The following is a 25,944-nucleotide window of genomic DNA, read 5'->3' as shown; positions in this document are numbered from 1 at the left end:
TGAAAATATAGCTTATGATGGGAGATTTTAACCAATCACAGTGCTTTTCACCAGTCAGATGAGATAGTAAAACCAGCAATAAAATTCGTGGTGAGTGCAGGATGTGGTGGTGCAGTGAGTTAGACGTGGGACTTTCAGTCGGGAGGTGGAGGTCGAGTCCCGTGTGGAGCAACGAATGAATGTTGACTTTTAGCTTGAAGTGCGTTCTTGTCTGGTGGGAGAGGTTCAGAGCAGAGAGGGGAGAGCTGCAGGAGGAGGGCTGTATGTTTTCAAATTCTGATGTTTTTCTTATTGTTTCCTTCTGATTTCAGCTTTGCGTCTTTCAGAAAGAGTCACAATTATATGTTACATTTATTTAAATAAATATATGCCGAGCAATTTCCTAAAGAAGTGGAGTCCTATAGTTTTGTTTTGTTTTTTAACCAAATATTATCCAAATTTAGCTTTACATCTTTAAGAATGAGTCCAAATTGTATTTTTCCATTTAGGGAAAAAATATATTGAGCAATTCCTAAAGAAACTAAGTCATACGGTTTATTTTTTTGTTCTGTTTTTGTTTTTCCCCCCTCTTACCCAATATTACTCAGTCAGTAGAAAACAGTGCATATTTTCAGCTGCGGATTTGGTGTGTGGCTTTTTCCTGCAGCAGAATAGTGTTTGTGTTGTTGCCTTAAAACAAACTACAACTGCTTGTGTTGAGTGTAATGAAGGAACATGTCAACATGCGCAATTGTGAGGTTCACCTGTGTGTTTTTAAAGTTTTTGGACAGCATAAAAAGTCTATGTAGCGCTCGTGTCACATAGAGCCAGAGCATTCTCTAGCATTGATTCAGCACTGTACAGAATGGTCTGACTGCAGCTCATTATCATTACGCTGTAGGAGGAAAACACAAGACATATTCGTACTTCTTTAAACCAATCGCAGTTGTCTTGGGTGATACCAGCCCAGGATGTTGGTGTCACGTCACAATATTAACAGGGAACATTATTTTGGTGGAACATTTGCATGCAGGGATGTGAGTACTGTCATTAAAATGGCTAATTCGGGGGTGCATGATCTAAACCCTCTACAAAACTTTACATTTTCAGTGTGGTAGGTCAGCAATTTCCCTGAGGTTTCCACCAAGGGGATCAATAAAGTTCTATTCTATTCTATTCTATTCTATTCTATTCTATTCTATTCTATTCTACTGCCCAGAGTTTGTTGTTGTTGTTGTTTGCTGTCGTGAAGGGAATTTTGAAAATGGTATCACACAGATAGTAGAGGGGAAGGAGAAATCTGTGTGAACATGTGCGCGGCCAATGGCAAGCGTATATCCGCAATCTTGACTTTGCATACGCGGGCAATACTCGCTAGTAATACTTCAGCTCATTCACAACGCTGCAATTCAGCTATTACCCAAAAATAAGAGGAGACAGCACATCAGTCCAGTTTTAGCTGCTCTGCTCTGGCTTCTTGTTACATTTAGAATTAATTTAAGATGCTTCTCCTCAAATACAAAGCCCTCAACAGGCAAGCTACATTGCCAACTCCCTTGTTAACTATGTGCCTTCAGGAACGTTGGAAATATCACCTGCTGGATTTTTTGGAAGTTCACAGCAACAGCTGAAAGAAAAGCAGTTTTTGTCAGTTACGCCCCAAAGCCATACAACACACTGCCCATAGATATCAGGGAAGCCAGCTCACTAAATACTTTTAAAGGAAAGCTAAAAGCCTTTCTCTTTCTTTTAGCTTTTAGGTAGTTTGGACTTTCATACTGTTCTTTTTAGCACTTTGCTTTGCACTTTTGGTAAACTCTTGTATTTTACTTGATCATCTTTTGTATAGATATAGATATATATATATATATATGTGTGTGTATATATATATATATATATATATATATATATATATATATATATATATATATATATATATATTCAGAGGGTTTTGTTTTCCATCTTTTGTTATGCATTCTGTGTATTTGCATTTTTAAATTTATATTATTATTATTCAGTAGGTTTGATTTCCACTCTTATGTTACAATAATTATGGCCTTTCATTCTTGTTTTTATGATCATTCTGTGTCCACTTTGATGGGAAGCAATCACTGCTTGTTTTTTTTTTTTTTGGGGGGGGGGGTGGTTTCACTGTAAAGTGCTTTGAGCTGCATTCCTTTTATATGAAGTGCTGTACAATTAAAGGTTATTATTGTTTGTATTGTTATTAGTGAGGGGGTTGTAGTCAGGAGGGGTGGCTGAACTCAGTGATAATAAGAAAAAATATAGAATATTTTGAGATTCACTGAGGAAACAGTGCCAAGGAAGTTGAAGTTATGGGATTTTTACCAACCTGTGCTGTGTCTCATGGTCCCCCAGGACTTTTAGTATGTCCAGAAACTTCCAATTTAAACTTCTATTTCAACATCACGCTTAGCACTTAGCCTGGGACTCTACAGCACCTGTGCAAGATTTTTAGTTTCCTCACAGGATGAGCTATTATGGGTTTCTGCACTCCATTACCAAACTGTTTGTATAACACTGTGGGGAGAGCATTGCTTTTAAAGGGGATAAGTAATGCCCATGTGATTGGCCATGATTGTTACCAACCCCAAAAGCACTGATAATGTATGATAATGGAGTCTTCTTAATCCAAATCTGTTTGAGGGTGGGTCCCAGGTGCACCTCCACCTGCTGTCCAAACGTAGCTGTGTTGCCACTCCCTCTGCACTCCACTCCCTCTCCTTGTTCATACCCTGATTTACACTATGATCAGACTTACTTACTTGTGAATCACACATAACAATATAAGATATGAGACACACCTACATACAAACGACAATGAAACATTAAGCATAGTTGGTATGCAATTTAACGGCCTTCTCCTATTACATTTATTAGAAATAACAAACTTTCAGCTTTATATAACTTTTTGCCGCCATGACAAAAACAAAAAATTTGTTACACTAGTTTATTAAAAATGCTACACTATAAAAGTTTGTTATGACTTTGTTCAGCCAGAACTGAGTTTTGGTGTTCTCCACTCACAGTGTTTAAGTTTCTGGTGTGAAATCTCTTTCCTCTTCTTGCTCATCCCTCATTTATCTTACTTTATCACTATCCCCCCGCCCCTTCTTCCCCCCTCCAGATGAGCCAGGCCAGTTGAAGATCTACCTTCCTAAGAAGCTGCTAGAGTGTCTGCCCAAATGTTCCTCTCTGCCCAAGGAGCGCCATCGCTGGAACACCAACGAGGTGAGAATGAGACACACTCAAGAGGGAAATATCCGTGACAGTGAGATGAACAGAGTTTCTTTTTTTTCTTTTGCTGGTGACTCATCTCTAACTAATGTCACATTGAGAGATGAAGAGGAAGCAAACAAACACAATAGCAGTGTTCCATTATGGGACCCTAAAACTGTGACACTAGGAAATAAAAAGGAAAAAAAAAAAAAAAGAGAGAGAGAGAGAGAGCAACCCGAGCTCACAGCCAAAATCCCACCGACTATACATTCCATTTGGCATGTTGCTGTCTATTTTCCTTTGTAATCCAAACAACTCTGGGTTAAGGCATAGGAATCAGGGGCTCCTGGGTCTGAAACAACACAGCTTAGAGGCTGAGAAACAAGAAATGAGGCTACAGATTGAATGTTTCCACTGCTGGGTGTTACTGGGTTCAGAAAAAACGATGGTCAGTGGGATAAAGATTGTTATCTGAACCTAACATTGTTGCTATGCAACCAAAGGAAGATGTTAAATCTGTGGCACATTTCAGTTCCTATAGTTGCTTTTTCTGTCCTGTGTTACAAGTGAAAATGACGCTTAAGTTTCAGCGTGTGATGTTGTTCCCCAAAGCAAGAAATGAGGTAAACGTGAAAAGCGTCCTGTGTGAGGTGTGAGCAAAACCAGTAACCATACACCCGAAGAATTTCTGATCATAGAAGCGAGTTGAGTAACTTAAAGGCTTTTTCTGGTTGACTCTGTGTTAACCAAATTTTATAATATGAAGTTTTTCCACACACAGGCTCATGAGCTATTTCCCTGCTCTGGGCCAAAATTAGCATCATATTTACAGACTGAACCACAGATAACACAAGCTCTGCTGCTCGATAAGCATTACAGTGTAAAATGGGGGCAAATTAGCTTGGGACAACTCTTTACTCAGGGCCAAGGATCACCCTGAACTAAACATTTTGGGTGTGAAAAGCTTTTCAGAGTTGCATGTTGTTCCAGACTTAAGCTGTTAGCTTAGGAAAGTGTTTGATGGGTGGAAATGGATGCAGGCATTTATCGTCAATAGCTCCTTGTTTATGCATTGCACAGCTCTCCACTGGTGGTTTGCTCCATCCATTGTGATGTGGTTGGCCTCTGCTGAGACATTTTCTCCATGTGCAGGCTGTGCACTCCATTATGGATGTGTGTTTGTGTGTTTGTGTTATTGATTACCAAGTCCAGCATTATTATGCAATGCAAAGCTGATTTGGCCTGTGGTTTTTCTCTCAGGAAAGTCATTACATTTTTCATGCAATCCATCTCAATGAAGGTCATACTGGGAGTTAAGCACGATGCCTACTGAACAGTGTGTTCACATGAATAGGCAGAGTGTGTGTCTTGTGTCTTGTGTGTGCGTGTGTCAGTGTTTGCGTGTGATTGAGGAAAAACGTGACCGCTGCTGGTTAGGGACTTCCACACATGAGCCTAACCAAGAGTAACTTACCATCTACTCCTCTCTATCTCCATCTATCTCTACCCCCCCCCTCCAACTACCAGGCTCAGTTCAGGGGGAGGTTGGGTGTCCCTCAGCGGATTCCTTCAAAGCTCCTCTTCCACCCAGGCATAAAGTTTTCCGCATACTTAAACACTCCATTGTGTCTGCTGCTCCTCTTGCTGGGTGCTTTCTTAGTGGGAGACATGTGCATGCTCACCATGTGTACAGTGCATGTATGCATTTCAGGCTGCGTATATGTGTTTCTGCCTACGTGTGTGTGTGTGTGTTAGCAATATGCAGAAGCCCAGATTATTGTGATCGATTATTTTGTAGGTGCTGCAAGAAAAGAATTGATTTGTTGTTTGTTGATCTTTATCTGTCTGTATTGCAGACATTGTAAGAAGTACACTCGTTTTTATCTGCAGCGTAGGAAATTGAAATCATCGCCGTCATCAAATCTTATATGCATGTAGGATTTCGTTGTCCACCGTAGATTGTAGTGTAAGACATTTTTAGATGTGGGATTTCCAGACCAGTCAGCTGTCAGCTGTCAAGTCAGCTGTCAGATTTTAAGTTTTCAACTTGTTTATTCAGTTGCATACCCTCAATGTGTGTGTGTTTGTGTACGTGTGTAAAATGCTGTTCTGTTGTAGATGCTGCTCATGAATTGCGGTGATGTGTTATCAACAGATGCTGTCTTGAAAATACTCAGTGATAATTCAGTGTGCAGAAGGACTGAACAATTAATCGATTTCAAATTGAAATTGCAATTTAAAACAATGCAATTAGCAAACTGTGAAGGCTGCAATTTAAGATAAATGCTATGCAGCATGTCTGACCCAGGGTTGAAACTGTTGTTTCAATGATCCTCCTTGTGTGACAGTTGTGCATTTGATGGTATCTCATGTGCTCAATTCTCCATCACATGTGGTGAATATTCAACTGGAAGTCCATCCATCCATCCATTATCTATACACCGCTTAATCCTCACTAGGGTCGTGGGGGGGCTGGAGTCTATCCCAGCTGACTTAGGGTGAAGGCAGGGGACACCCTGGACAGGTCGCCAGTCTATCACAAGGCTACACTTAGAGACAGACAACCAAGCACACTCACATTCACACCTACGGACAATTTAGAATCACCGGTTAACCTCAACATGTTTTTGGACTGTGTGGGAGGAAGCCGGAGAACCTGGAGAGAACCCACGCTGCACAGGGAGAACATGGAGACTCCACGCAGAAAGATCCTGGTGTCCTCACCGGGACACGAACCGGCTGCGAGGCAACAGTGGTAACAACTGCGCCACCTTGCAGCCCCAGCTGGAAGTTGACTTAAAAAATCTCTTTACAAATATATAATTGCAATATCTGTCAGGATAGACACAATTAGATATTTTCCCCAAAATCATTCAGCTCTATTGTGTAGATGGATTTATGTGTTTGCATGTGCATGTATCCTTTGGTGGATTTCTATACAATTTTTCAGTTCCGTATGCTTGTACATAAGCAAATCAAGAATCTGTTTTGTGTTTCCTCATCCTCACTGTCTGGGTTTTTGGGTTTGTACATGCTATTTATGAATGCCATGTAGAATTAGGATTATCTTTTGTGTATGTGTGTATGTGTGTATACGCGCGTCCACGTGTGTGTGAATAAGAAGAGTGTGATAGATAAAGAGATTAACATTCTGTGTTTGGATGAGAATGGCGCTGATTAAGTCAGGCCCAATCTTTACAAGTCTTCATCTGATATGTCCTTAGTCTCACCTTTTTCTTGGCATGTGTATGTCTGTGCAAGGGTGCGCGTGTGTGTGTGTGTGTATGTGTGTTTTCTTTGCATGTGTGCGCGATTGCATATGATCTTCTGATCTCTGTTTTGTCACACATGGCTCCCCCTGACACCTTGGTCTCCCACGAGCACTGAGCTGTGACCCCATACATTTTTACCCCATCCACTCCTCCTCCTCCTCCCCCCTCTCTGTCCTTTCCTCTCCTCCTTCCCTTCTCTCTCTTCCCCACCCCTCTCTCTCTCTCTCTCTCTCTCTCTCTCACTCTCTCTCTCTTTTGTGTATCTACTGATGTGTGAAATTATTCTGGGATGGAGGGATGGATTCCTCCCTGAAGGGCTGAGCGGAGGCGTGAGCCTTTTGTTCAATAATAGATTGGGGTTGTATGTGTATCTGTCCATGGTAATAGACTATGGACTAGTTTTAGATAACAAACCACACTCAGGTGGACAGAATGATGGTGGAGCCTGTGTTATCCATCCATCTGGAATTACTTGTTGTTTGGTTTCAGCAAATTCTTCGGAGCACTTTAATAAGGAGGCTATCAAACTTTTTCAAATGTAGACTTCAGAGTCTGGTCCTGGGACTCAAGCTCATGAAAAGATATGATTACTCTTATGGGGACCCTTGACACCCTGGCTCACATTTTAAGAAGCCAGACTGAGTTGAATACTGAGTAAAATTTTTCTCTTGAAAGCTTAAATTCAAACTATAAAACATGCACACAGACACACACACGCAGTGCAAACGTGCACGTCAATGTGTGGTCTAATGTGCATTTTAAAGGCTTCTACTTCAGAGCATCTCCCCCACTATGATTCAAATGATGCAACTGTCAAACGGGTTGGTACAGACTTCAGTACATCACACAGGCGACAGTCGTCTGTGCCACAATACGTCTGCATGTGACTTTGCTCCACATGTCGCTCAACTGTTTGGGGTGAGGGGGAAGGCAAATGCGAGAAGCTGGTAGTATTTTGTTATTAGCGATATGAAATAATATTCTATGAAACATGCAGTGTTTTATTGCGGCGCTCTGTTCTCATCTTGCAGTGATATATTGGTGGCTGTAAGGTGCGAAGGCTGACTAGTTGGCAGTTCACACACGCTCATGTCTGGCCGTGCTGCTGCATGACACTAACATGATTGCTTGAATGAGAAGTGGATCAAAAATCATATACATTTTAGGCTACTGCCCCATCTGCCTCCTGTGTGTGTGCGTGCGTGCACGTGTGCATCAAGGGTAGGTGTTGCCATGGTAACAGATTGTGTGCATGCGTGCGAGTGTATTTTGCGCTAATGGTATGATCGATGGTGCATGTGTGACACGGACCCCATTCATGATTGTGCAGTGCACTGAAGGTGATAAGCGAGACACGGCAATCGGTGTGTCTGCTTGCAAATCATGTATGACAGACCGTCTCCCCCAAAAAACTGTTAATGAAGGACAAAAGCTCTGCATCATAGGTAAAAAAAAAAAGCACCTATCACATTCACCTGTACGTGCTGTGGCATCTCGCCTTGTGGGAGCTACTTTTTCGAGACCAAACAAAGCTCTGTGTGAGTGTGTCTGGGTATGTGTGCATTTTTAATTTATTATTCATGTCATTACTGTTGTTTGTGAGCCATTAAACAGATACATTGAATTAAATATGCATACGCAGTATTCCTCCATTTGCGTGGAGATATTTCCCCATTTTTCTATGTAGGTAAAACACGAGGTATTAGTGTCTGGAAAGGAAGTTACACAGGGGGGATTACGTTAAATGCCAGTTACCAGACTATGTGGGGGAAAAAAATACTATGAATCCATTATGGAAACCCAGAGTGATACAGTTAGCAGACAACCAGTTGCAGGCCTCTGTGTTCCATTTATACTGTGCTGAAGGGTGCCCTTGATTTATGACTTTGATGTGTGAATTGCTAATGTCCAGTGCACACTGGCACAGGGCTGGGAGAAGCCCACACTTTGCATTTTGTTGGCTGTGTCAGAACAAAGATGAAAGTCACACACTTTGGGAAACTTAACCAAAAGTTTCATTTTTAAATGAAATGGGTGTGCTGCTCAAGTATTTGTTAGATAACATGTTGGTGAGAGACTTAGTTTATCCGTGTCAGTGTGTGTGTGTGTGTGTGTGTCCCAGAGCCTGCCTATGGCTGTAACCTCTCCAGTTGACATTGAGCTCCGTGCTGTTGCCGTTTACCAGAGTAAAGCATAGTTTAATGAGGGGGCAAAGAAGCCAGTACACACACTCGCACATGCATGCACACACAGGCATGCATACATTTGTATACACGCACAGACACGCACACAGAGTACCAGAGGGGTGTTTCACAGCTCCTTGTGTTTGATTCCTATTCTTTTATTTTTAATCATTCCTCTGTCTTTTGGGTTGAGAAATATTTTATGTTTGGAGAGCGCCAAGTTATAATCACTAATTAGTCCTCCAGGCTCTCTCTCTCCCTCCCTCTCTCTTTTTCCCCTCCTCTTTGTCTATCTCTCCATCTCTCTCTGAGCCAAGCATAGCCCAATTAACACTCAACGTCATTTTGTGTCTGTTGTGACTTCCATTTTCGACTCAAACTCCAGACATCCATACTGTCCTGCTGACCAAGCTGCCAATATGCGCCGAATGTAAAGCAATACAAACAAAGAATTAGATTGAGTCTATTCATAGATGCCGTTTCCTCATTGATAAATCTAATTATCCAGCAGGCTTTTCATTTGCAAACAGTTCCGTGCATGGTAAATTCGATGAGCGTGTAGATGCTTCTTAGATTGTTGGAATCAGTATTTCAGCAAGTTTCAGTCATGCAGATATTTGAGCACACACAAGTTCACAAGGAGCTGGGATTAACCAGGTTTTGCAAGTCTAGTCAGAGAAAGCCAGGTGTCTGAGGTAGGAGTTAGTGTTGTCTCTCCTCTCCTCTTTCCTCCTCCTCCCCAACTGGAAGCCCCACATTTTCCTCCTGTTCTATTTTCTCCATGTTGCACAGACCCACTATTTATCTTGCCCACTATAATTTGACACAAAATATTGTTAACTGGAGACACAGAAATATATTAAACAGTGGGAATGTGTGACTGCGAGTGTGGGGGTGTTGCGTTCGTGCCTGAGCTCGTTTGTGTGTGCTTGCATGCGTGCGAATGTGTATGTGTGTGTCTTTGAGTTTTAACTTCCTGTTAGATTCCGAGCCCAACCGAAAAGAACTGAATGGCCAACAGTGTCTGCTGTAATAAGAAGCCGGGCTGTGCAGAGGAGACAATACTTTTTGTATCCTTGAATGTCCCCACATAGAACCTCTGTAATATCTGAGTCTTGTGTAAATTAGATTTAATTCATTGGAGACAGATAAAGCATTAAAATGTGTATGTGCGTGCACCCGCAGATAGTCCTTGGAGTCCTATTTTGAGAACTTGTACAGCCTGTGTAGAGTTTTGTCTCGATAACTTTATAACTTTATTTAACTTTGATAACTTTGTGCGTCGTGAGGCCTGTAGGAGTCAAAGATATCATAAAGCACCACAAGGTAATTTTTGCGTGTTTACATTCTCAGCTAACAGCTAGTTGGAAGCAAAACATCACACTGCAAATCAAGCACAACAGGTGCTGGAACTCTTTTGTTTTTGATGAGCTTTTTCTTTAGTGTCTTCATTTTTTTTTTCTGACTTCGTAATATATGGAGCTTAGGGACTTGTGAGGAATATGCCTAGTTCAGGAGTTCTGAAGTCAATACATATTTCATTCTCTCTGTTCATGCTTACGAAGGTAGGTTTCTGTCTAACATAATCTTAGGTTTGATGTAAATAGTTCTGCAAAGTCCAACTATGCATAAAATAATATTAAAATAAATAAATCATTTGAAAATGTCTATAAATCCTTCTTATCAAAGTCTGAGTGTATATTTTTGTGGTGTGCAGATCATCGCTGCCACTACAGACTATATTTCTATTGATTAATCTATTGGCGATTTTACAGATTAATCTAAATGAATGTGAAATGACTGATTTTTTTAGAGAAACAACAGCGTCTGTCCCAGCAAGCCCAATACACACACGCACACATGCACAGACACACATGCACTGTCACCATCAATCAAAGCAGAATACGCCCAGATTTTGGTCTAAACACTTTCTGAAAACAATTATTCAATGGAAAGTCTAAGACAGCAGGCAGGCGACTTTAAGGCTTTTTGAGAGTAGTCAGCAGCTACAAGGACAAAAGACATTAAGAAGCTCTCACTACTAATGAATAGACAACACTTACAGTGGTTTTGCCTTTTTTAGGGGATGCATCTGGCAGAATAGCACCTGTGTGTTTTCCCTTCAAGTGCTCGTGCAGCGCGCTCATGCTGCTGTGGCCTCTGAAATATTGCACAGTGTGCAGGTGCCTTTTTGTTTTGTGACAATTTGAAGTGCTCCAATTCTTCCAAAACCTTGTGTTTTTGGAAATTTTAACACTGAACTGAGAACTGGCCCTGCTGCAGCCGCCATTTTCTTGAACTGTCGCGCTGAGGGCAGCCGACTAATGACTGTAGACAAAAGCAACTGATGTCATGACGCAGCGGTTACATAGGCATATGAAAGAAAACCATTTTGCAATTCACAATGAATTTAAGAAAAAAATACCAGCCGTGGCTCCCGTCAACGTGTTGACGCTCCGACCCATGGGTGCTCAGATCTCGGATCACACCGATCTTCGAATTCAAGCTTCATCTTGATCTCACCTACACACCTGTAAAGTTTCATGACTGACGCTATCAGGATGACAAAATCTGTCCACAGACAGACAGACAAACATATAAACAAGCTGCCAAAATGCTCGAGCTGGTAGTTCACGGTACAATGCAGACTCACAAGGTAAAAAACAATAGCGACTACACTGTTGCAGCTTTGGTAAACACAGGTAGCACCCACTTTTTTTGGGGTTTGCTGATGCTCACTTTCTTCCAGACACACGTTTATTTAGCATTAATCTACTGTAACTTCACATCACAAGTATGCACTGAGCATATCTGTGGACATCTGAGACTGCATGAGTTCAAAATGAGACATTTGAGAGTTTTTCTTACGGACATTTGATACTGTTCCATTGTTGTGTAAGGATTATGGAGTTGTCCACTCAGCAAATGTGGGCTGGAGCTGTGTATCCAGTGTGAAAATAAAAGATAGATATGTGTGAAACTGTAACCTACCTTCTGTTCAAACTGGTCAACAGCTTTTTCGTTATGTCACATGTTTGGTTGATATATTTAAAATCTCTCGCACTGCCAAGCCAAGCCTTTCTGAAAATATAGCAGGCAGACAGTTGTGCTATACCAAAACAACATATGGATCAGTAACTTCTGAATTGCCACCTAGCATTTAATTTCTCTCCCTCAACATGAATTTAGTGTGCATTTCACTGCTTTTATTTCTGCACTGGTATCTGCAAATTTGCTGTTTCTCGCACCGTGTTGATTCAGCCTGTACAGATTTTTCCACGCTGCATATTTAGACAGATACAAATTAGAACCGTGGTCGCCTATTTGTAGCGTAACATAATATTTATATGCACACAACAATTCGGACAAATGTTCTCAAGTGAGAAAATACTTGCAAAGTTACCTCTGTAAGTTTTTGCACACAGCATTATTAACTGCCTATATTTGGTAGCTAATCCGGGAAGAATGAACTTGCTAACTACAATATTTATTACTAAAGCAATCAAACTTCACATACCTATTTGCAAAGGGACTACAAAGTTAATCAGACCACATTTGTTTATGCTCTGTAAAGTTGCTGTGAGGTCAAATTGTCAGTTTGGTTAATGTGATATTGCAGGGATCTGAGTGTGTTAGCCTCATAAGCTTCAACCCACTAATGGCCACTTGCAGGCTTTATTTTTAATTAAAACTGGTAAGATTATGTGGTTGTTAAATTGCATTGTCAGTGCAAGATCAATGTTATTCAGTGCAGAGCAAAAATACAGCATAATAATGAAAAAGTCAAATCGCTGTGGTGGATTCAGAACACTTTAATTTATTATCACTTATTACCTATTTGCCCATTGCTTATTTGAGTTGATAAAGGAGACGTGTGCGTGGGGAATGGTAAATATGAATATTTAGTAGTGAATGTGAATTACAGCCACGGAGTTAGTTAATGTTTAACGTTCACTGGTAGGCATTTGTCAAGATAAATGTGTTAATGACTGTTTCCTTGTTAATGAGTTGCGAAGTCATACTGTCGTGTTGTTCTCCTGCCGTGTTTACTGCACACTGTGAACAGTGTTCCTCAACAGGTTTGCGGCCTCATGGAGTTTTGTTTTAGTAAACTCTCTAACCCCTGAAAATTCACTTCGTTTTTACTACAAAGGCTAAAAGATTGGAAGCGTTTTGTTCGTAGTGAGTCAACAACTTCGTGCTACCTTACTGTAGGTGCCAGAAAAGCTAAGAAGTTACTGTGTACGCACTCTACAAGTAAAGTAAAGAACTATCACTGCAGCTATTGTAGCTGTGTATTGGTATGTGAAAATCATTTACACCATTTGAGTCATGAGGCCTTGTGCTTTCAAAAGACTATGGCCAATCCCATTAAAATCCCATTAAAAATACAGCGACAGAATTTTCACTCTGCCTGTATTTGTGGATGTTAAGTGGCTCAAATCACAATTAAAGACTCTAATTTTGAAGCGGACATATGTATGTTTTTATACAATAGTACAGCGTATAGTGTGATTTTAGTCCGACATCATCGTCTGCTTCACAAACCAAACAAGTTGTGCTCTTTGCTCACATTAAAATCACACTGTAATGTAGGTCAAATGTTACTGCATGTTTGAAAACCTACCAAACATAAGTTTCACCTTTGGCTGTTTTTATGATGGTATAATTTTGCTCAGTTGGATCCCCTAACAGATCGCAGTTTATTACAGGAGCCTAGCCAAAGGGGTAAATTGGCTGCCTACAGCATCATATCCACAACAAAACATAGTGAGAGGAGCGTGATTCTCACAGTGCTGTGACTAGCATTTTCCACTAACATTATCCTGGAAATGTACACATTGACACGATTTACCTTGGGACGTGTATACATTTACTGGTAAATATATGGTTTCCCACATTTACCGCAATAAAGGGTAAGGTATTTTGTAGTGTGTGTTGCGCTTTCGGTGTGAGTTATGATGTCTGAGCAATTCCATTCAGGGGCTCCCAGCGTGAGTCCGGTCTCCTATCAAACTGCAGTTCGATCCAGCATCATGTATTCCTCCGTCTCCCCCGTCTCTGTCCTCTTCTTCCTCCCTCTGCCTTATCCCCCTCGCTGATGTATGGAACGTCTACTCTCATATGGAGTGTGTTTGTAAAAGTCATGGTAATCAAATCTCGCTGATTCCTGGGGGATTAAACAAGGTGGCATTTGTGTGTGTGCGTGTGTGTACTCTGTCTGTCTGCATATACAATATTAGCTGTGCACTAAGTTGTGTATTGTAATGCAGCTGTGTCATTAGTCTAAGACCAGCTCAGCTGTAATATATCATCCATCATCTTGTACTCTAAGGAGGCATCTGTATGTGGGATACCGATGCTGTATTTGCATACTGGCAGAGCATATATTTTAATTGTTTCAGCATACAATCTAAAGTGATGGGTGGGGGGCATCATGAACACCTAAAGCAGAGCATCTCACTTGTCTCACAAGCAGTTTGTGACAGAGATTGAAAGTCGTGTCCATTCATTCCATCGGGTGTCTGACAGTGTAAGTTGCTAACAATACTGCAGTCTTCTTTGAAATAGCTCTCTAATACTTGGAGCAAAATCTCTCTTAGATTATTACCCAGTGGAGGTGTTAGCTCACGACTCCAGCGAACAGGAAAAACATGGCAACAGCAAGGCTTCCCTGCCCAAAAACAGGTATTACCTCGTGTTAAGCCTAACTGCACAATTACATCTTGTTGGCAGTATATATATTCTGGCGGTATGTTTATAGGTAGCTTGCCAGCTTGCAAGTCTTAACTTTGTCTAAGGCACAGCATCAGCATCACTTTTTCAGCGAGACTCTAAGCTCCAGTCTCTGCCTACTCTAAGGTGTCATTGCATGTTGAACTAGACAGTCACAGTCCATTACAGTTCACATGAGGTGGAAAGTTACCAGGACAGCTCGCGAGGCAATGACTGATGTCTGTCTCCTTTTCAATCTCTAAAAGTGCATTAAATTAGCAATTATTAAATAGCTTTGCCAGAACTATATGCATTTAATGGATGAAATCGGGCAGATTTAAGCAAACAAAATGTCTCCCATGGGCGAATGGATATGCCTGCCATCTAGTCTAAACATTTAAAATGCTGGTTACATTTCTCATCTTCTTCTCTTATTTATTTATATACATGTATCTTACATTATATAGAGGTAAAAGTTAAAGATAGCAAACATTCTTTAGCGCCCACTGCATTAGTCACAGTACTTGAAGAGAAGGTGATGACACTGGGCTCTACCTTAGCAATGCATCATCACTGTAAATATACCACGAAGAGGAGCCCCTTTAGATCTATTGATACACTATACCGCACACTTAGAGACTATTCACGGCGAGGGACATGTTAATCGGATTGGATCACTCACAGCGTCTCACAGTTCATGCGTTTTGTCAGCCGTAGGTGAGTACAGTCTGTCCTTCATGCGGTGGTTTCAGGAAAATGAAACTCCTGTAGAAATTTCAGGATAGATCAATGGCTGAATTCAAAATGAAACAAATCCATACTATTTACCACAAGATGCAATAAAGAAATTCCAGACACTGCCCAAATTCTGCTGACTGCCATTTTGTGGTTGTGCGTCTGTTCGAGTCAACAAGAAAATGAATAAACCTTTCTTGGATTTACAAAAATAATGCATTTAGCCAAAAACGAAAAAACACACCATCATTTTAATAGTGCAGTTGCAGTAAAAAAAAAAAAGAAGAATTCTAGTGGGAAGGAGTTAAATTAGATTCTCCGTCTTTATTCCATTGCTCGTGGTATTGTTTAATTGTCAGTAATCACTGGCAGTTGGCCGAGTAAAAGCACATCATTTGGTTAGCGTTTAAAAAGTGTTATTTCTCAGCAAGAGGTGAATTTTGCTCATTCACTCCTTGAATCTTTGAAGCACAAGCTGGCAATCATCAGAATTGGGAAGGCATTTGGGACTGTTTTATTAAACCATGCGAAAAAGTATATCACATTTTGCAATACCCTGAAAGAGTGAGTGCAGGTCTACAGCCCAGGGCTTCATCCTAGGCAGGCGCAGATCAAACTGCACAACGGTGAAAACCAGTCACTGGAGCAGGCTTGATAACCTTTAATGTTTACTTTTGCTTATGATTGTTTTAACTCCACCCGCCCGTCTCCCGGTGTGAAGCCCGCAGGTCTGTTGTCGGTGGAAAAAGAAAAACCCGGGCTTGCAGACAATTTGTACATCTGTAAATTGATGCTTGTCTTTGGCAGTTTGTTTTTGAGGCTTGAGGAGAGTTAAATATGCATGGCTTCAACATGGGTGGCTCCAAGTTTTTTTTTTTTTTTTTTTTTTCTCCAGAACAACAAACAAATGACATGAAATCTTTATTTGGCAGAAACAAACAGAATTCTAAATAGATTTTTTATTTTTTTTCAAGAGAGAGGACTCCACGTGAGCTCCAGGAGTTAACTAGATTTGTTTGTTTCTTCTGAAATGGAGCTACAGTGATATTTGCTGAGAGCACACACATACCGAACAGGTGTGCAAACTCACACAAACGCACACATGCACACACATATGCTCCCGTCTTTATTTGGTTGAGGAGGAGACAAACCTAAAGATCGCCACGGAGACCCATCTTTCAAATTTATTCATTAAACTCCCAAATGCTCCCCTTAACGAATGTAATTAGAATATGGTAATGAGAGAGGGCTGAACCAGGGAGTGTTATAATACGCTTAGCAGCACAGAGGGAGAGAAGAAGAAGAGAGAGAGAGACAGGGAGGGAAATAGAGTAAGGAAGTTAGAGGAGAGAGAAATAGAGAGACTGACTGACAGGGTGCCAATTTATGTCTTGTTGTAAACAAGTATTTATGCCAATGAGAGGTGGCACACACTTTCTTTCACCCCCCTCTCAGCGTCTCTCCCTCTCTCTCTCTCTCTCTCTCTCTCTCTCTCTCTCTCTCTCTCTCTGTGTCACTCTCTCTCTCTCTCCTTAGCATACCAAGCCTCCTCAATAACAATAACATCAACAATAGCAGAGCAGAGATGAGCCTCAGAGGGCAGAATGACTCACAGTGAGATGAGGCATCAGGGGTTAACACAACCACTGGAGACTCCTTCATTGAGACTCCCCTCCCTCCCCTCCTCCCACCTCCTCACCCTCTCTCTGCCTTCTTCCTACCGGCAAACACACATTCATCATTTGAAAATTTCAAATACATCTATACGTCTGTGTTTATGTACGTGTGAGCGCGTGCGCCCTTTTTCCTGGTTAACTTTGTGGGAGTTTTTTGAGGACTCTGACAGGCTTTATCCAAGACGCCCGAGCGCAGCGGGGGTCCTGGCATTGTGTTTGACACCACACACCTGTTGCCGTCTTTGATGTGTTCACTCCCCTGCTGAGAGAGAGGGGGCCGTCTCCTCAAATGCAAATACAAGGCAGGAGGAAGAGGACAGGTAAGGTAAGCAAGAGAGGCGAAGTCTTAGAAAAATATGATTGATGTTCCCCCGGTGGATTGAGGCTGACTCTTCCTTGCTCTCAGGTCTCTGCTAAAAAGAGTTGGTGCTACTTTTGCATACTGCCAGCGTGCGAGCGTGTGTGTCGCCCACCTTCACCGTTTGGACCTCTGTAAATTGGCGTAAGGGAGATGAGAGGGAAATGAGAAAGGAAAAAAAAATAAAGAAGGGGGGAAGTGGGTGTGAGTTGGAGGGAAGAGGTGGGGGGGAGAAAGTAAAGAGGTCAGACCAAAAGGAGAGGGAGTGAAGGAGAGGGGAGAGTGACTATTTCATTATAAAGCCATCACTCACATGGGCAGCAGCCACCACATAGACTCTTCAGAGACCAAGCCTCTCTGGGCCTGCCTATATGTGTGTGTGTGTGTATACACTCTTTCATGCCTGTGCATCCTACCATGCATTATTTTTTGACATGGGAGGTATTTTCGTGTGCACGTCTGTTCAAGTGTGTGTGTGTGTGTATGAAAAGCTGCGAGAGTTGGGGTGCGTCAGAGATGAATGTGAGGCACATGTCTTTTTTCCAGCCAGGTGACAGGGGTGGGTTCCTACTGAAGGTCAGACCTTATCCTCCAATGATAGACCTGCATTAAATGTGCGTGCAGTGAGTTTGTGCGTGTCTGCGTGTGCATGTGCACACAAGCGTGTGTGCCCATGCAGTGTGTATCACCGGGAGAACAAGCAGGAAGACAGACAAAAGCCGGGACAAGTTTTGTTTTTATTTATTTATTTTTCTCCACACAAGCGACTCCGTGTATTAGCGGCCCATTTGTATGCATGTGTGTACAAGTCTTTTATGTCCGCGGATGTGCATGTGTGTGTTGCTCAGTGTGTGATGAGGTGTTTATATGATAAACACAAGGCAAGCTTGAGAGGAATTCTGATCAGGGGCTTTGCAACAGTTGTTATGGAAACAGCATTAAGCAGTTGTATTAGCCAGTGGAGGTAATATAAAGGCTGTTGAAAGTAACACACAGTGGGGAGCGAGGCAGTTTGGGAATATAATACAAACTACACATTATTGCTCTGGTTTACAATAGACTTGATGAAATTTTATTGTGTGGCTAGAACCGAACAAAATTATCCTTGTCATAACTCATTGTCTGACTCTGTGTTGAGAGCTACACATTTTAATTAGCCAGGTTAGAGGAACATAGTGCAAACAAGACATTATTGGTCTGGTTTACAATAGACTTCACATCATTTATGTCAGCGTAAAGCAGAACGCAACTTTGTCTGTGTTCAGGTTTCTCTCTACAACATAATCTGTAGTTCCCAGTCTTGAGAAAAGCACCCACTGCTCTATGACATTGGTGATTTTAGAGGTCAGTCAGCACTGTTTGAATATTTCACAGAGGGATGCTGAGAGATCAGGCCTGTCACATTTCTGTCAACAACTGTGGATAATGACATACCCACAGGCACCTCTCAATTTTAATGGATTATTGATTATTACAGTTCGAGTCAAATTGTGTTACAAAGTAGGTTTAGCATATAGCTGCCATTGTTATGCCTAATTTATATGACACGGCTTTGAAAGACAAATGTGTGAAAATAGATCGGAATCAGTGAGGTGTAGGCTAAATGAATGGCTGCGATAGTGATCCTGATCAAAATAAAAAACACAGAGAAGCCTGTAGTTTGCAAAAAATATATAAATAAATAAACAAAATAATAACAGGAGGCAATTTTGGATAGAGTGTCTATCAACATCAGACACTGACAGGGTTGTTCTGGGAAGGAGAGAAGCGGTGGAGTTGCTCTGGAACAAATTACAGCATCAGCAGACCTCTCCTGGTAATGCTAATGCAGTTCTTTCCCCTCCACATATGTATACAAGACTTAGCACGCTCAAGGAGAAAGGCAGATAGGGATTCTGTCGCTGAAAAGGACACTTCAGTTTGTTACCTCCTGTACTGCCAAAATAAACTGTTCAATGCCAGATGATTTCTGTGGTGAGAACCAGCGGCAGCCTTCATTCGAGGCACTTCAAATGGATGTGACAGTTCCAGTTTACAGACAGCTCTGTTTTCCCCAGATCTCTGTCGGGGTGATGCTCATCATTAGACATCAAACGTGTGTGCACGCACACACACACACACACACACACACACACACACATACTAGCCTGTGGCCAGACCCTATAACGGAATCTCCCTGGGGAAAGCTCCTGGATAAGTCTGTTGCTGTGTAGGCGACCCACCACCACCACCACCAAACCCTCCCCTTCCTCCCGTGGAAATCTCCCTGAGGCCTGTGAGTGTGTTTGAATGTGCTCGTGAGTATGTGTGCGTGTGTGTGTGTAGATATATATGTGGTGTGTGTGTGTGTGTGTGTGTGTGTGTGTCTGTCTGTCTGCTTTTCTCTACATGCCACCAGTTTCTTGGAGGGAGATGGTCTCAGTGATGCGTGAGTGGGAGGCTGATTTCCCCAACTGCATCGCTCGCTCCAATCTAACTTCCCACTTATGCTCGCTGCTTTGTTAGATATTTCTTAAGTAACTCTTTCTCTCTCTCTCCTTCTCCTTCTTACTTTCTCTCAGACAGACAGGAATAGGTGTGTGTTGGGAAAAGTGTGCGCACGCATTCATCTGGGCCCGTCGGTAATGTATTATTACGTAGACTCACACAGACATGCAGAACGTCTGGGTTTCTGGAGTAGATCCCTGGAGGAAGATACTTGTCCCTGTCCATGTGTCTGGCACAGCGCGCGCACACACACACACATGCACGCACGCACACACTCTCACAGTATTCCTAAAGGGTCAGTGTGTCACCAGGCATGCTCAAAGCGCTCCATCACCGCTTTCCACGGGGACAATAACTGTGACTTCCTGAGGATCGACCTTCACCATCTCACTTCTGTCACTCTTCACATGGGCGTGTGTGCTGGTTCGGGAGTGAGCAGCGGTGTGTGTGTGTGTGTGTGTGTGTGTGTGTGTGGGTGTATTTTAGAGTGTGTGTGTCAGGCTGCCGTTTCAGCTGACTCTTCTGTTTCTGGCTTTTTAATGGCTCTTATGGGGCAGGCCTTTAATTGCAAGTCTCTCTCCCTCCTTCTTAATCCTCCCATCCTTCTGTCTCTCCCAGCCCCTCGTCTCCTCTCTTCTTCTCCTCTCTCCTCCCGCCTCCCACTGGCTGACAGTCACTAGGGGAGCCCGAGTGCCTGGCCGGAGCTGTGGAGGCCGTATAGGATATTGACTTGCTGCGGAGTGGTTTGGGAGGAGGAGAGGTGGCTGCCTGTCACAGCTAATGAATAGATGCATAAATGAATGAGGCACTCCTTGTGTGTGTGTGCGTGTGTGTGTGTGTGTGTGTGTGTGTGTGTGTGTGTGTGTGTGTGTATGTGTTGTCGCGCCTCGCTTTGGCTAAAAATGCGCCTGTGTGTACGCCGCTGAGCAATTTTATGTGCCTCAGACAGACAGACATTAATAGCGGCCAGCTTGATAGTGATAATTATTAAGGGCATCATAGCAGTCCCTCCTGCGCACACATACATACATATAAACACACATATAAATGCGGGACGAGGCAGTGGGGGGTTGGGACGTGGGGATCGAATGGAAGATACTAAAAAAACAATCCAGTTAAGTGCCAGCACCCTCCAGCTGCTCTCTCTTTTCGTCTCTCCCTGCCTTTGCTCCCATCTTCCCTCTTTGTCGTCCCCCCCCACCCCCCTCCATCTTGTCTGATCGGTGTGGAGCTGGAGTGCTCTCACGCCAAACTGGGACAAAAAAACCCCTAAAAACACACACACACACACACACACACACATAGGGAAGAGACGGAGAGGGAAAGAGGGAGAGGAGGTCTGGAGAGGAGACTGTTGATCTGAGGGGGCAGATGAAGGAGTGCTGGAGTGTTGATGTCTTCTTCACTACTGCTTTGTGCCACATTTCAAACACTGATTGCCTTAAGAGGACAATTTACATTTCATAGTCTTTCACAACAAGTGGGTGAGATGGGAGTCAGCGATACATAGAGAGGGAATGATGTTTCAAGGAGGAAGCCAGGGGTGAGAGAGTTCACCCAGCAAAGGGGAGAAGGCAGTGTAGCGTGAGTGACTAAAAAACAAGAGGTATAAACAATAGTCTCTTTTTGCTGCGTCTTCTGTGCGTCTCTGCTTGTCTGTCTGTCTGTCTGTATGTGTGTGTGGACGTTTTGTTTTTCCCTTACTCTTGGTAGAATGCACCTGTATGATTTGAACTTTCTTTTTTCCTTATTGGATTCATATGAGTGTGGAAGAAGAATAGAAGCAGTGTGGAGAGGAGGAGAGGAGAGCCGAGGAGATGAAAAGAGAGCCGGAGGAATTACGAATCAAGTTAGGAGCAGGCTTTATCTAACGGGAAACTGTGAAACTGCAAACTACAAGAAAACTTTTCCTATCAGCGCACTCTCTCAGCTAGTGTATTGGTCTGCACCCCCCCCGCGTAAATGTGTGTGTGTGTACGTGTGTGTTTATGTAGCGTGTGTGTGTATTTAGGAGATAGCTTTTCCTCCCCAGTGGAGGGAGACATCGGTGTGTCGGTGAGTGTGATTGGTTGTTGGCCCTGAGGGTCCGTCCTCTATATCTGTCTCCTGACTGGCTGCTCTGTGACCAATCAGGCGCCCAGACCTGACCGTGGCAATCAGATAGTGACACACTCTCTATGGGCATCGGCAGGTCATCTGGAAATACCTGTTATGTTTTATCTCGCTGTGACACACATGCACACACTGATGCACACACACTAATATAACCTTTCTGTCTTGTCTTTGTCTCTCTAGGAGATTGCTGCATATCTCATCACTTTTGAGAAACACGATGAGTGGCTGACGACATCGCCAAAAACCAGGTGAGGAGAGAGCAGACAAGGATTTCCGCACACGTACAAACACAGCATCACTCAATCAGCTTGTGACTCGCATTGGTTTAATCTCAATGACTGAGTGCCTGCGTTTGATTAAAACATTAGTGATGTACGTCGACTGTCTCCAAAGGGTCCCGCTAACGGCCTACTCTACATGTAGAGAACGCTCTGGAACACGGCTGGACTGTAAAGCACCTAGTCAGCTGGAAATGGAGTATTAATGAATGTAAATGTATTAGGATAAGTGATGTATAATTCAGACATAGGATGGTGAAGGGGGTTTAAAGGGAAGGGGGGGGGGGAGTATGTGTATATAAGATAGGGTGTGAACAGGGATTCACATGCCAGAACTGAATATTCATCGATCCGAATGTGCCATAAGTAGCTCTTTTCCTAGAATCAGGAGAGGTTATATCCAGGAAAGACGGCAGGGAGAGAGGGGAAAGCGAAAATAAAAGACCGAAGAAAAGGGCACTTTGAATTATTGATAAATCACCTTATTGACATTTACTTTAGTTAATACAGATGTAGGTATAATAAAAAAAAAAGAAGAGAGAATGAAAAATGAGAGAGACAGACAAGAAGAGAGACGGAAAAGAAGAAAGAAAAAGTAAAGTTAAGTAAGTGAAGCGGTCACCTCATGCCCCCATTTCTGATTACTGACACCGCTGAAAGCCCCAGGTGATGCCTCTGCGCTCCTATTGTGCAAGCTGAAGGACTCTTCTCAGGAGCAGCCGGAGGCCAGCAGCGCAGTTTATGTTGTGGATGGATTTCTCATTGATTGGTTGTGCTGCCGTATAGCCTCAGCCTCCCAGCAGCAACAGCAAGCAGCAGTCATATTGGTGTTATTGAGCAGCAGTTAGATATAATCCCATTTACACATGACACGAGGCACGATTAGAACAGATTACACCTAATCCCATCAGATGGAAAGGAGCTCAGCTAACGGAGCCAGTGACATTTATGTGCATGCGTTGCTATGCGCGTGAGTGTGTGTGTGTTCGCGTCCACATGTGGGTTTGCACACTTGCGGGGGGCCAATATTAAGATAACAATCAATGACCTTCATTTCTCCCCAGACTGAAATACCTCATCAGTTTGAAGTAATGACTGTTACCTCCTCTCTCCCTCTCCTCTCACTTACTCCTCCTTCTCTCCTCCCTTACCGGACTCACTCACTCACTCACCCACTCTGTCTCTTCATCTTGCCGTCTATTTTTTTTTTTTTTTTTTTTCCCACTCTCCTCCCCTTGCCTTCTCTGTTTTTGCTCTGCTACACTGTGGAACGGTGGAAAAGCTTTTTATATCCCACACATCACAGCCCAGTTACAATCAATAGCATTTATGTCTGCTTGAATCAGATGGTTTACGAGGAACATGGGCACCGTCCATGCTCACGTACCTAGGCGCACGCACATATACATATGAACACGCACGCAATCGCCACCCAAACACACACACGCGCACACACACACACACACCACACACACACACACACACACACACACATCTGATCTCATCCATCTTCTCCATAACATAATTAGAATCAGCAGCTCTAAGATGACTCACACTGCTTGAGACAGAGACTAAACTTGGCTTTGATGGGAGGGTGGGGGTCTCCACTCCACTAAGAAACTGGCAGGCTCACCCCAAAACAGAACAGATTTAAGGTGTCAAAGAAAATCAGCTCAAAGTAAATTCAATTTCACTACACACAGTGTTCTGAGTAAATTGCAATCATCTCAGTCCATATATATGTGTCTACATCAAAATCGGAGAGGAGAGGAGAATAGCGGTGAATCGAGGAGACTAAGAGTAGAAAGACAGGTTAGGATAGTAACAGAGGGAACAGATGAGATGAGTAGATGAGAATAAGTGGAGAGGAGAATGAAGGGACTGAAGAAGCAGTAAGAGAAAATGAAGAGATACTATGATAAAGAGTAGAGAAGGAGGACGGGGATGTGTGTTCGTGCCTGCACATGACCGCGCGAAAGAGAGAGCACGTTTGTGAGTATATGTTAGTTTATTGATTGTTAACGGGTCTGTTCTCTTTCTGTTGTCATGAGATAAGGCAGAGCAGCATTTTTCCTCCTCCTACACGCTCGCAGCATCACGCGCACACACCTGTCCTTAACGTTTTAAAGTGTAATGATTGATTGCCGAGCAGCAGGTTTGACATTGAGCCCGAAGAACACACGGCAGTAGGTCCTGCCATATCTGATATCACTATAGCATCTCTGCCTTTGTACATGTATGGCTCCCGGTGCGTGTCTGAGTGTTTGTGTGTGTGCACGCATGTTCATCCCACCAGGTGTATTTAGAATGGGAGCTTAGAGGCCAATGTTCCTACTGTGCTAATAAATCACCCTACTAAAATATTAACATGTAGGAGCGTGGGTCTATGTATGGGAAGGGAAGGGAGCACATGGGACTGGCTATCTCGACTGTGGGAGAGTAACACTGACGTCACCGTGTAAACCAAGAACATGTTTTTTGCTTGTTTGAGTTTAGCAATGCAAGAGAATTTTGATACTATCGGCAGTTTGAAATTACAGCGTAAGCGTCATTTTTTTTTGGTCAGCTTCCACGGAGTTTCAAAAAACGTTACCATATTTAATCTGCGTAATCAACATAATGCAGCATCAACTTAGGAGTGTGTGTCTGTCTGTCTCACTAAGTCTTTATCTTGTGCTCCATCAGGCCTCAAAATGGCTCTATGATCCTCTACAACCGAAAAAAGGTGAAGTACAGGAAAGATGGCTACTGCTGGAAGAAAAGGAAAGACGGGAAGACCACCCGAGAGGATCATATGAAGCTGAAAGTCCAGGGAGTAGAGGTGAGAGGCTGCAGTGGAAAAACAAGTCGATGATCTTGTTTGCCGCCGAGTATGGTTTCACTGCCAATCTTGTCCTTAACTTACTCTCCTTCACTCCGAGGAGACACATATGTGTAACACAAATGAACACACAAACACACACGCCGAAGCTACAGGCCAATTTGTGACCTGAGAGCGAGTGGTGCCCCTCTTTCTTTCCCTCCCTCCCTGCTCCTGTCCCTGTCTCCCTTCCTCTCTCTGTCTCCCTCTCTCTCTTTCTGAAGGATAAGAGTGTGTTTGGCCCGAGGCCAGGAATGATGTCAATGCCTCCTTCAGCAGAACAGAGAGGGGTATCGATCCAGTCTCAAGGCAGCGTCTGTGCATGTGTGTGTGAGTGTGTGTGTGTGTGTGTGTGTTCGAGTCACATCAGCCAGCTCAAAATTGATTATTCAGCAGGAATATACCAAGAGGTGAGAGGAGTGAGCATGCATGTGTCAGAAACAGAAAGAATGAGGTGGAAAGGAGAGGGAAGGAGAGCCTGTGAGGAGGCACATGGATGTTCACAGAGGGCTCAGTAGTTTTGCATTAAAGGTGAGCTGGAGACAGGCGAAAAAGACACAGACGTAAAGGGAATAATTGAGATCAAGTATTCCCATCTGCACCTCTATTATTTACAACCCCGCACTTGCACTGACATTCATCTCTCACGCATTTGTCTGCAGCCGCGCATGGACGCACACACTCAAAACATGCACACATACAAAGGCAAGTGTTTCTCTCGCTGGTACTTGGTCAGTAATTGTTTGTGTCACCTCTTCCCAGGACCCCTCAAGCAAGCAAGTAAGCAGTGTGTAGAGCAGGCGCTGGGAATGAGGGAATGAGCAGAGCAGCGAGATGAGCCGAGGGAGAGGAGGAGGATGGGGAGAGGCAGGAAGCATGAGAGAAAAACATAACCCTGGATGGAGAGCCTCCTCATATCGAATGGAAATATATGGAAATGCACTCTGCCTTTGGCAAAACACACTTTAGATAGAGGGCGGGCTACTTCTGAGAAGAGGCAAAATGGCGAGAAAATATAAGTGTGTGTGAGTGTGTACGAGAAAGAA

The 25,944-nt window shown here is 43.0% G+C and overlaps 1 protein-coding gene across 1 annotated transcript in view; it reads left to right on the top strand.

Moving 5' to 3' along the window:
* LOC103354979 (calmodulin-binding transcription activator 1) overlaps nucleotides 1-25,944 on the top strand; it is a 50,949-nt gene that overhangs the window by 5,905 nt on the left and 19,100 nt on the right. Inside the window, exons 3-5 of the mRNA XM_008278609.1 lie at nucleotides 3,128-3,231; nucleotides 21,941-22,008; nucleotides 24,724-24,859. Of these exons, the coding sequence (XP_008276831.1) occupies nucleotides 3,128-3,231; nucleotides 21,941-22,008; nucleotides 24,724-24,859 (308 nt within the window). The remainder of the gene's footprint in view (nucleotides 1-3,127; nucleotides 3,232-21,940; nucleotides 22,009-24,723; nucleotides 24,860-25,944) is intronic.

The sequence above is a fragment of the Stegastes partitus genome, unplaced genomic scaffold, assembly GCF_000690725.1.
Source record: "Stegastes partitus isolate 25-593 unplaced genomic scaffold, Stegastes_partitus-1.0.2 Scaffold128, whole genome shotgun sequence".
Lineage (NCBI taxonomy): Eukaryota > Metazoa > Chordata > Actinopteri > Pomacentridae > Stegastes > Stegastes partitus.
The sequence above is the reverse complement of the archived record's forward strand: the minus strand, read 5'-3'. Positions and strand labels throughout refer to the sequence as shown.